This window comes from Diadema setosum, chromosome 20, assembly GCF_964275005.1.
Source record: "Diadema setosum chromosome 20, eeDiaSeto1, whole genome shotgun sequence".
Classification (NCBI taxonomy): domain Eukaryota; kingdom Metazoa; phylum Echinodermata; class Echinoidea; order Diadematoida; family Diadematidae; genus Diadema; species Diadema setosum.
In genome coordinates, this window is record NC_092704.1 from 15,517,747 (window position 1) to 15,530,415 (window position 12,669).

Here is a 12,669-nt window from a genome sequence, read left to right on the forward strand (position 1 = left end):
CAATAAAAAAGTAGAGACAATTTACGAAAAAAAAAATCACGGAAGTGAAATTCTCTGGGAATTTAGTTTTCGTTTTATTTTTGAATGTGACTAACATTTTCCACTGGCAAATGCAAATGCAATATTTTCTCTAGACGTTATATCATCGTCAAGCATATCTCTTTCTAATGTCCTTCCTCATATCCGTGTTTACTACTTTGTTCATTTCATTTCTCTTCAATAACTGTCAGAAGAAATACTTTGTAAATAAAAGTTTCATTTCTTTCATTGCTTGATTTCCACACACCGAGTACCATGAGTATTGTCATTCACGTTGTCTCTATTCTCTTGCGGTCAAACATGAGCGCAGCTAAAGTAAGACCCTGAACGCATTTCTTTAATCTGTTGAAGTCACTTCAACTCTCAGGATCAAACACAGCGAACCGTCGTACCGCAGTGGGACCATACTCTTCGTAAGTCGATTTGGATATCCACATGCCCTTGTAGTTCGACAGGGATCCGAGGATAGATCCGCCAATCCATACTGAGCTTCTGCGTTCCGGCGGCGCGATGACCTTCACATCGGTTCCGGGTATCCTCTCCTTGAGTTCTCTCGTCATTCGCTCGCCGAATCCTCTATGCATTGTGTTACCACCAGTCAACACGACTTCCTGGTACAGGCGGGCCCGTATATCGTGGCTGCAGGTCTGGATCCCACGGTGAACGATATCCGCGATGCCGAGTTCGTGATTACTGTCGAGCAGCGACGGCCGGAACATGGCTTCCAGACACGTGAACGATTCCTTCCCCATCGTCAACCGTTGTCCGTCGGGAAGCTCGAAGCTGGTCTCCGAGACTGCGCTGGCACTCGACGACGACTCGGCCTCAAAGTCGGCCGCGACGTAGCACAGGCGCTCTTTGATTTCTCTCACAATTTCTCGTTCCCCTATCATGAAAAAAAAAATAATTATTTATTTTTCAATTTCAAATTTACAGTCATTGTTTTCCAACGTTGCACTTATCTTAAACATCTAAAAACATCTAAAGACTCATTTGTTTCATTAATGATACCGTTGTAAAGCGCATTGATTAAATGTCTCGTTATTATTATTACTTAGCACATGCAAATCAGATGCAGATGGGGATGTCTGGTTAAACTGCACTTCGTCACTTCACTAAATTAGAGCGATCCTTAAATTAATTTTGATCGCAGGCTCTGATTTGTGCGGACATGTCTAGAGTTTTCGCGTTCTTGTTACTGCCGACTTTTACTCTATTAATTAGCAATTAACATGGGCTATTCATAATAATACCTAAGGGGTAGGAAAGACGTCTTACGTCCAACACCGGACTAAACTTGAAGTGAAACGATTTGACAATCCCTTGGGTTTGTGTTAGCCAGGGGAGATAAAGTACATGAACTGCCGACACGCAAGTGGAGCTCGCTTCAGCAGACGATATTAAACAACGAGTCCAACACTAGCTACCGCAATTGCGTCGAGGTCAGGCTTCCATCGTCAACCGATTCGCTAGGGCTTGTGCTGGAAAAGCACTAACCCGGGCTGATGATGTTTGCTGTTCCGAAGGTTCGTTATTCCGAAACACTCAAATTCCGTATAGATGTCCGTTAATCCGACAATAAAATAGAGTTCATTAATCCGAACATTATTTGTGACGCTATTCCGAAGGTTCGTTAGTCTGAAAAAAAAAGGGTTCGTCAATCCGAAAAAACCCACTTTACTAACAACCCTAATAGATGAACCTTATTTCATTTTCGGAGTATCGAATTTTTCGGAATAATGAATCTTTTTTTTTTCTTCTTCACTTTTAGCCTCTTTTCATTTTTTGATTGACGAACCTTGGAAATAACTAACCCTATTTTCATTTTCGGATTAACGATTCTTCGGAATAATGACCCTTATTTCATTTTCTGAATTACGTACCCTAGGAATAACAAACCTTCGGAATAACGAACTTTCGGCTTATTGACGCGTAGTCTTTGCTCACCTGTTGTTGCAAAGGAATATCCTCTCTCGTTCAGGAGTCGCGTGAGAAAGCTCGTAATTTCGCGCCCGGCGAGACTGGTTCGAGACGTTGCCGATTTGATGCAGTATCCCTCGTAGACTGCCAGTGTGTGGGTGTTGCTTGCTCCGGACTCAACTGCGAAGCCTGTCACACGGCCGCTGGCATACAGCGACAGGAGAGCGGGAACGGCCACGTACAAAGCGGGAATGTGAAACTTTTCAAACAACACCTGTGGATGTTGAAAACAAACCATTTTAAAAGGTGAAAACGGTGAAAAGGATGAGAAATAATATTATGAGGATAATGAGAAATAGGAATAGGAGATGGAGCTGTCGGAGGCCGAGAAAGCGTATGAAAATCCATCTCAGTTCTAACAACAGTAGGCCCACTATGATTCAATATGATTCCTTTCGATTATACCAAGGTGTGATGTCACAGCCATTCATGGCCATAGAAACTGGTTCTAAACAACCTCACCTGGCAAAAATATCTGTGAACACTATAATTATGTTGCTAACCATCATGCTCGCAGCTGGTTCCAACCCACAGCTATAACACAAGATTGTGACATATTGTTCGGTACTCTGTTAAGAGCCGACCAGGTTGAAACTGCTCGATCACTCGATCGACGGGACAATGAACACGTTGCTAACTGTAATGGCCAGTCACAAAGATCCCCACAGCCCGATTTATAGTGGATTTCATGAAAAGGAAAACAGAAGGAGGGGAGAGCGAAAATCACAAAACATGAAGCCATCATGCATGTGATTACCGCAAAGGTCACACTGAGTTTCAACCAGCGGAGTTGTGAGGTAATAATAGAACATCATCACCTCGTGTTATTTACAAACATAGTTTCCTATCATAATGCTTGCTATCTGAAAAGGTGTGAAACTTTTAAATCCTCGTTTACTCATGTGTTTCCTTTCACAAAAAAAACCTCCCACTGTTCTGTTCGTTTGCTAGTTTAAATAATTTAAGCAACTTGAACATGGGGTGAACGTTTGCTAATGGGAACACTTTGTAATAGGTGACTTGGGTGACAAAAAGCTCCCAGACCTAGGAGTAAGGATGGTTGATAAAAAAAAAACCAACAAAACAAAACAAAACAAAACAAAAAAACTAAGGAGGAGAAAGGAGGAGTCATGAAGAGAGACAAATTGAGGAATAAACGTGTGAAATATACAAATAAAACGAAAGGTTGGAGAAGTTTGGTGATGGGAGTAAACAAGTTGTGTTAGGGGAACAAAATTGAGTTGGGTCGGAGTTCACGGAGATATAAAGGAGTGGCATCAAACAAATCATCCACACGTTTATGCTTAGTTTGTGCAAACTGTCGGTTAAATCTATATTTTATAATCAGAACTACCACTAATGTCTCCCAAATCAATGATGTAAAGTGGTATAGAAATACCCTCACTGTCTGCTACCACGAGATAGCCACACCCACCTGTGCCATCTTCTCCCTGTTGTAGAGAGGGTTTAGAGGCGGCTCTGTCATGAGCACCGGGTGTACACCGGGGTCGACTCGCATCTCGTCAAGGAACAGGTACCTCCAGATCGTCTCCATGTCGTCCCAGTCGGAGACGACGCCGTGCTCGATCGGGTAATGAAGGCTCAGTGTAGCCCTCCTCCGCTGCGCATCGTCGCCAACGTACGTCGCTCGTCCCTCGCTGGCAGCCTGGGTTCATCACCGAAAACGTGAGGGTTATAAATTGTTAGGAATATTCAAAGACCAGTGATCTATAGATCTATGTGAAATACTGAATCTTATGGCCGCCATAACTAAAACAAAAAAAAACAAAAACAAAAAAAGTTTGCTAACATACTCAAATTCATGAATGTAAACGAGCTACATGTATTACCAAACATACCTAAAAAACAACAACAACCACAACAACAACAACAAAACTCACTTTTCAATACAGGGCTGCCAACATTGGAAACTAGTTGAGAGTGAGACTCCCATAGGCCAATGCTATAATAATGGAGTCAAAATGAGTGAGATCCATATAGAAGTGCATGCAAATGAAATAAAGTTTTAGAGTGAGAAAGGACCAAAAATAAAATGAGTGAGTCTCACTCTCAATGAGTGAGAGTTGGCAGCCCTGCAATACTTGGAATCCAGTTTGCCAATACGTTAGTTGCTATGTCGGCATGGGCGTAAATCCCGGGGGGGATGGGGGGGGATATATCCCCCCCTGAAATGGAGGAGGGGGGGATGGCCTGTACAATCATCCCCCCTGAATTTTGAGGGGAAAAAATGGAGGAAGCAGAAATGTGATTGTATCAATTTTGGCATATTGCATGACGTTTGTACGCCGGCCTTCAGACAGGTATAACAGAGCTGAACAGTATTCTATCTTGTAGGAAAATGTATAATTTTCTCAAGCGCTCGCTCGCTTCGCTCGCTCGCGAAGAAAGTAACATCGACATATACACTGTAAGGTATGGCTCAGGCGTTGACAACGTCAAATAGTATAGGTCTACATGTAAACATGCTATGACGCGAGTAACTGGGGACCATCTGCAGAATATGTACGAAAACATACAAACAAACAATAACAACAACTTCATCGCCATAATTGAATCCCCTCCATTTCCTGAATCATTCCTGAGAAACGACAGTGACTGATGACTCAGTCAGGATACATCTATGGGCATACTAAGGGAAGATCAGGGACGTCGAATCTATGGGGGGCAAAGGGGCATTTGCCCCGCCCCAAAGGAAGTGTTTAGACAGACAAATCATTTATCCCCCAAGCAATTCCCGAGATGAGGACAAATCTCGAATTTTCTTAATGGAAAATTGTCCAAATATCGCCAGAATTATGCACCAGATCGTTGTATTGCAATCATGAACATGCAAAAGGTCCGCTATACAGGATAAGGGATAAACTTTGTACACTTTTGACATAGACGTATATTCCCTAATTTATCAAAGAGTGTGCAGCAGATCTTTCACTTAACAAAAGCAACCTAATATGTATAGAGGCGTCGATGGGGGGGATGGTTCTCAAATAAAAGTGGGACAAACAAAAGCGAAAAATATAGCTACAAACGGCAGTTTTTGGAGTGTAAAATTTTAAAATTTTAAAGCTCGCTCGCTCCGCTCGCTCGCATTTAACCACTATGCCATTCTCCTGATGTTGCTGCCAGTGATTGACAGCAGGTGCACCCGGTGCGCCCCCCTTAATTTCCAAAGCGAAAATATAGCTACAAACGAGTTTTTAGGACTGGAAAATGTCAAAATTTTCAAGCTCACTCGCTTTGCTCGCTAGCATTTAATCAGTATGCCATTCCCCTGATGTTGCTGCCAGTAATTGCCGGCAGTTGCGCCCGGTGTGCCCCCTTGATTTCCAAAGCCAAAAAATACAGCCACAAACGGCAGTCTTTGGACTGTAAAATGTCAAAATTTTCAAGCTCGCTCGCTCCGCTCGCTCGCATTTAACCGCTATGCCATTCTCCTGATGTTGCTGCCAGTAATTGCCGGCAGTTGCACTCGGTGTGCCCCCTAAATTTCCAAAGCGAAAAAGTATAGCTACAAACGGCAGTTTTTAGACTGTAATGTCAAAATTTTCAAGCTCGCTCGCTCCGCTCGCTCGCATTTAATCGCTACGCCATTCTCCTGATGTTGCAGCTGCCAGTGATTGTGAGCAGGTGCGCCCCCCTTAAAGGACAAGTTCACCTTCGTTAACATAAGGATTGAGAGAATGTAGCAATATTAGTAGAACACATCATTGAAAGTTTGAGGAAAATCGGACAATCCGTTCAAAAGTTATGAATTTTTGAAGTTTTTGTGCAGTCACCGCTGGATGAGAAGACTACTGCAGTGTATGATGTCACATGCGTACAACAATATAATGAAAATATAAAGAGAATTTCACAAATTTTCATCTTTTGAAAAAAGTACACATTCCCTTGTCTCGTTACTGACATATGTTATGGGTAATATTATTCCCATTGCCTTTAGAAAGAGGCAAGTCAAGTGCTATTTTATTATGCGAAAAAAAGTGAAATATGTTGAATTTTCTTTACATTTTCTTTATACTGTTGTACTCATATGACATCACGAGCCTTAGTAGTCTCCCCATCCAGTGGTTCCAACACAAAAGTTTTAAAAATTCATAACTTTTGCATCGATTGTCCAATTTTCCTCAAACTTTCACTGATGTCTTCTACTAATATTGCTGCATTCTCTCAATCCTTATGTTAATGAAGGTGAACTTGTCCTTTAATTTCCAAAGCGAAAAATATAGCTACAAACGGCAGTTTGGGGACTGTAAAATGTCAAATTTTTGAAGCTCGCTCGCTTCGCTCGCTCGCATTTAATTATTATTCCATTCTCCTGATGTTGCTGCCAGTAATTGCCAGCAGTTTTCGCCCGGTGCGCCCCCTTAATTTCCAAAGCGAAAAATATAGCTACAAACGGCAGTTTTTGGACTGTCAAATGTCAAAATTTTGAAGCTCGCTCGCTTCGCTCGCTCGCATTTAATCATTATGCCATTCTCCTGATGTTGCTGCCAGTAATTGCCAACAGTTTTTGCCCGGTGCGCCCCCCTTAATTTCCAAAGCGAAAAAATACAGCCACAAACGACAGTTTTGGGGACTGGAAAATGTCAAAATTTTCAAGCTCATTCACTTCGCGCGCTCGCATTTAATCATTATGCCATTCTCCTGATGTTGCTGCCAGTAATTGCCAGCAGTTTTTGCCCGGTGCGCCCCCCCCCCCTTAATTTCCAAAGCGAAAAAATACTAGTACAGCCATAAAGGACATGTGGGACTGTAAAATATCACAATTTCCAAGCTCACTCGTTTCGCTCGCTCGCATTTAATCGTTATGCCATTCTGATGTTGCTGCCCGATAGCCGGCAGTTGCGCCCGGTGTGCCCCCATAATTTCCAAAGCGAAAAAATACAGCCACAAACGGCAGTCTTTGGACTGTAAAATGTCAAAATATTCAAGCTCGCTCGCCCCGCTCGCTCGCATTTAACTGCTATGCCATTCTCCTGATGTTGCTGCCAGTAATTGCCAGCAGTTGCGCCTGATGCGGCCCCCCTTAATTTCCAAAGCGAAAAAGTATAGCTACAAACGGCAGTTTTTAGACTGTAAAGTGTTAAAATTTTCATGCTCACTCGCTCCGCTCGCTCGCATTTAATCGCTATGCCATTCTCCTGATGTTGCTGCCAGTGATTGACAGCAGTTGTGCCTGGTGTGCCCCCCTTAATTTCCAAAGCGAAGAATATAGCTACAAACGGCAGTTTTTGGACTGAAAAATGTCATAATTTTCAACGCAAAGAGATTTCACCGTAGGAGGGGGTAACCCCCCTACCATACCCTCCCCCTCGCTTGATTCGTTCCCTCACATAACCGCTCCTCCTAAGATCAAATCCTGTCTACGCCGATGATAGGCCCCATTATTTAGTAGGCCTTCACAGTGATGTCGCACAGCAAGAGCTGAAATACCACGATTTTGTCATTCAATAATATTTGTGAATATTTCATTTTCTTATTGTTTTTTTTTTAAAGAAAAGAAAACAAAATTTTCACCACAAGTGAGCACCAGATCGCTGAATTTCAGGTCTGAAAATGCAAAATCTTCCTCGTGTGGGAGAGGGATACCCCCCCCCCCCCCATACACACCCTTCTCCCGTTCGGTCGTTCCGCTCCCTCTCACAGATATTTCCAAAAAAAAAAAAATGTTTTCATACTTTTAAGGTCTGATTTTCCGCCGAAAGTCGTCTGACAAGCAAAAAAAAAAAAGCAACAAGAACGAAAAGTCTTTATGTTGTTGCTGCCACTTTTCTCCCAATTCATATTTCATGCAAAAGAGTGGGGCATCCGATCCCTGTAAAGTGTGTGTGTGGGGGGAGGGGAGGGGGGCACAAAGCTTCTCCACCCCCCCCCCCCCCCAAAAAAAAAAGGCTGCGCCGGTCCGGTTATGGGCTTGTAATCGTGGTGATGGTGACCATCCCCCCCACTCCTCAGTATGGATTTACGCCGTTGTATGTCGGGCAAACCTTGGCAAGCTTTAGGGTTGTCACGGAGAACCATTGTCATAAAGGCATGCATAAACTTTGAATAATATACAAAATTGGCAAGCATTGCTCCCAGCTTACACTCCAGTGCCCCATTAGCTCACGGGGTGCGTCCTGTGTGCCCCAGTCTCACCTTCTTCGTCGATCTTCCGACGCAGGTAGGAAACACGGTACTGACCGTTTTGTTTCCCGCAAACCCCGCCTTGATTTTATCGCTGCCATTGTCGATCACCAGAGTGTCGGGTCCGTCTTCTTCGTCGCTGCTCATTGCCGATATCGAGTCTCTGTCGTCTCCTGCCGATCACGGATATTGACATTCGACTTACAATTTGTTGTTTTCAAGCTCTATGTCGCACACATATTCATAGACTAGTTTTATACTACTGATATATTCAAATCTAACTGCCTTTTAGGACAAAGGTAATCCCTGACAACCATACAGCTTTCCCGAAACTCTCCAGATGAACTACGGATCGCGGTTCGAGAGCTGTAGTTCCACCTGGCTATGATTATTCAAACAGCTGCTGACAGATTCCCATACGGAATGCACAAAATAATGCAACAGTGTCTTAATCTCGACTTAAATTGATACAGCCACTTTCTGAGCAATCTGAAAATCCGTTTTGAAATCTGTGACCAAGGAGGTTTAAGAGATGGAGTTCAAACTGGCTGTAATTATTCAAACAGTTGTCACCTTTCTATTGATGTACAAAAGAATTCCATAGATGCATCTGTGCCTTTGATGACTGGATTTGATGCCGCCGTCTTGCTGAGCAATCTGAAGATTCATTTTGAACGTTATTTTAATGTTGTCTATATTTTGCTTGTAAAAAAAACCACCCAAATCTCACTTAATGATAAAGCACATTTAACAAAGGTCACTCCCTTCCAGAAATATGTGCAAGAATGTAATTCAGAGCTGCATCATGTGAAAGTGTGTAAAACTGTACCCTCCTGGAAAGCCGGTTTTATTACTTTTCCACTTAATTCCGCAAAATAAAACTGATATGGAATAATCTATTCTTCAAGTATAATTCTTTGTCAGATTAGTGGCCGGGCACGGCCAGTTGAGTAATTTTCATTTTCATTTCATCATTTATTTGCGCAATTTCTATTCGCGCATCCCCGTGTCTTTACCATTATATACCACCTATCTTTTATAAGTAGGGATGGCGAAAGGTAATTACCATCACAAAAACATATCTTCCTTAGAAAGTGGTTGATGATTATGCAATGAGACAATTGTCTTCCTATCTGCTACAAATGCTTCAAATACTTTCGAGTGGCGGCATCGAACCTGGCTTCGAAGGAAATACGACAGTTTAATTGTGACTCCATTCTCTTGAACCTCCTATCTGCTACACATACTTCAAATACTTTCGAGTGGCGGCATCGAACCTGGCTTCGAAGGAAATATGACAGTTTAATTGTGACTCCATTCTCTTGAACCTCCTTGCTATGACATACTGTTTGAACGTAACATTTTTCTAGTTTATTCATAAATTGAAATGAAACAGAAAACAAATGTCATCATCACCTCTTTGGCACATTCACACTTCAAATAATTTTGAGTGGCGACATCAAAGTGGGTGTTCAAAGGGATAAGACTAATTGTGACTCCATCTCTTGATCCTCCTTGGACGAAACAAAAACTTACGCGTAGGACCTACACTACAGCTCCCGCACGTCATACAGGCTTCAAAATCTGAAAACATGTTTGATGAGATGCATAGGACTGGAATATCAGCTGAATATAGGTACATATGGTCGGGAGAGGGATATTCATAAATGAACAAGATCCTGCCGTGTGTCTACAATGTTATACTCCGTGTTATTTATAGCAGTGATACCAACCAACCTGCCAATGGTGGTGCAGAGGTCGTCCCACTACGCCTGAAAAGACAGATTTTGGCAAATCGTCTCCGGCCATTCCGTACTTGATGAATCCCGATCCATTATCCACCACGATTGCAGGCCAGTCGTCGACGCCGGAGTCGTAGGCCATTCACGATACGCTTATCGGTCCATGGGAAGTTTCTTACGTAATAATCACTGGCAATTTGATTGCACTGAAGATTTTGGTCGATTTCATTTTGTCAAAAGGTACTACTGTACACGGTCATGTAGCTCCATGACTACTGCATCCTGCATGCATGCCGCACATGAAAATACCAGAGAGGTCATTACCTGCATGCATCATAGAATCCTATGTCTCTTGGCCCATGCTTATATCGGTAGACGGGACGAACATGTAAAGCCACACTGCATGCACTGTATGTATACATGTCGCTCCGCTTTGGTGCTGAAGTTCCGAGGCTCTATACAAAGCGGAGATGTAGGCCTATACAAGTCGGCTTATCGGTTCTATTCACCCGAATTATCCATGCAATGGTTTACCATGCATGTCGAACAGATCACTGCCATTGCTTCCGCCTTGTGCCCTTACAATGGTACACTGGATACTAGTACAGGTTTATACAAGTTTGCTGAGATCAGGGAGGTGGGAAGAGACCTCTCTGGTGAGATCATGCAGCTCCATGGTGGGACTGTCCCCCATAGCAGTGGCCCCGCCTGCCTGCCCTGCCTGGTGATGATGGAACATCGATTCAGTTAAATGGGAAATCCAGCCCAAATATAAGTTAGTCTGATTATAAAGAGTAGAATATTTCGAGTTCAGTGTTATAACTTTAATCGAAATCGGATGAAAATTAAGGAAGTTATGACATTTTGAAATTTCGCTATTTTTGGAGGAAACAGTTCTTGAACGGTCATATGAATATGCAAATGGCAAAGTGAGCATGTCATTCCCTCACAACTTATCATATAGTTTGTACATAGAATTATGAAATTTCCCGTTTTTCATTCAAATGCAATTATGCCCGAGGGTCAAACCCTTGTATATCTAACTGATCACTATTTTAAGTTATTCAACCAGAAATAACATCATGTTTCAGACTTCAATGACAGAAACATGGAATTTTCATTTCTTTCTTCTTTTTTTGTGTGTATACGATTAATGGAAAATTGTGAGGTCATGACATGATTAGCTCACTCATTTGCATATTCATATCCACTGTACAAGAACTGCTTTGCAGAAAATAATTAGCAAAACTTCAAAATGTCATAACTTTATTTTTCATCTGATTTCAGTTACATTTTACCGTTGAACTCGTAAGATTTTACTCTTTTTTTATCAGACATACTTATAATATGTGGACTAGATTTCCCCTTTAACAACTCGTACATCCAGTGTCTGGTCGGGGGCGGGGGCGAAGGTCTCCGGAGATAACTCGTCATCCTTCGCGTTAAACGATTCGATAGTCACTCAATGCAGGGGCGGATCCAGGAATTCCGTAAAGGGGAGGCGCCTTTAAAGGGGGCCCACGCGCCCCCTTTTTCTTTTTATTTCTTTTGTTAAAAAAAAAAAAAGATAAAGAGGGGCGCGCGCCCGCGGTGTGCCCCCTCTGGACCCGCCACTGCATGAGGTCAACTTTAATCAAAACTGGAGCTGCCCAGCCTGCCCATCGTAATAATTTCTTCTAGTTTGATTTTCTACAGTGTACATGCCTATTGACATCAGATGAATAATACAAGATGATATTGACGGTATCATGCATATTCATATCATCAGATTTCCTTTCTTTAGTTGGAATTAATGAACAAGATTTGTGTATATGTGATGTGAAGACTCTTCAGTGGTTATTTGCTTTGCAACATTCTTTAAATAGCACCGTGGCCTACATAAAAAATGGAGTGTAGTTGTGTGAATTTGCACACCAATAATAAGTAATAAATTATACTCAGTATATAGGCCTACGCATACCACAAAAATCTCTACGCACATTGAAGAAAGGAAAATATAGTAATGAAGGAAAAAAAAAAACCCACACACACTACAGATGAAGTTCAGCGGTATAAATTTGATCGAAATCGAATGAAAAGTAAGGAAGTTGGAGTCAAAAGTGTCAAAATTTCGACATAGGTTCTGCGGAGCAATGCCAAATCCGTCGGGAAATTACCAAAAAAAAAAAAAAATAATAATAATAAATCAAAAGACTCCAGAAGTCATACCATATCGATCTGTTTGAGATGCGTATCAGTAGCTAACCTGATTTGTGATTTGTATTATTTGTCTTGTTTTTGTTTTCTTTTTTAATAGGGAGTTGTAAGGTACACTACTGGGATCACTATACGTCTAATTTGCATGAGTGAGTGTGACCAATCCAGTGTACTCCTGAAAACGAACACGGCTTAAGAAGGACATTGTCGTTACAACGAAGGAAAATGTAGGCCTAGATCCCAAAATTATCGTCTATTCAAAGTACACCTGTATCTGACACACATCTAGGATCTATTTGTCTACAACGAAATATATCGATATAACAAAAGAAAACCGAAGGTTTCCGAGGACTTTGTTAAGACGGGAGTGCACTGTACCTTTAGGCCCTATTTCACGGAATCACGAATTCATGATTTTGATAATATCCCCATAAAATTTATTTGTACAGTATTTGTCAAGCTCAATATTTCCTGCTCGCAAGACGCAAACATGGATCATTTTCATTGTCTTTTCTCTTCGCGATGTCATATTTGAATAGGCTATGACTGAGTAAACCATTTACACTCG

The 12,669-nt window shown here is 42.0% G+C and overlaps 1 protein-coding gene across 2 annotated transcripts; it reads right to left on the minus strand.

Annotated features, from left to right (window-relative positions):
- Window positions 1–290: 290 nt before the first annotated feature.
- On the minus strand, window positions 291–10,195 carry LOC140243780 (actin, cytoplasmic 1-like). Of its 2 annotated transcripts, none has more exons than XM_072323449.1 (4): window positions 9,901–10,195; window positions 3,455–3,685; window positions 1,987–2,233; window positions 291–925 (listed from the first exon to the last, which is right to left on the minus strand). In XM_072323449.1, the coding sequence occupies exons 1-4, from the start codon at window positions 10,045–10,047 to the stop codon at window positions 396–398; spliced, it is 1,155 nt and encodes a 384-aa protein (XP_072179550.1). In that variant the 5' UTR covers window positions 10,048–10,195; the 3' UTR covers window positions 291–395. The 2 variants fall into 2 exon arrangements, with proteins under 2 accessions (XP_072179550.1, XP_072179551.1); XM_072323450.1 differs by lacking the exon at window positions 9,901–10,195 and adding an exon at window positions 8,176–8,362.
- Window positions 10,196–12,669: the final 2,474 nt, after the last annotated feature.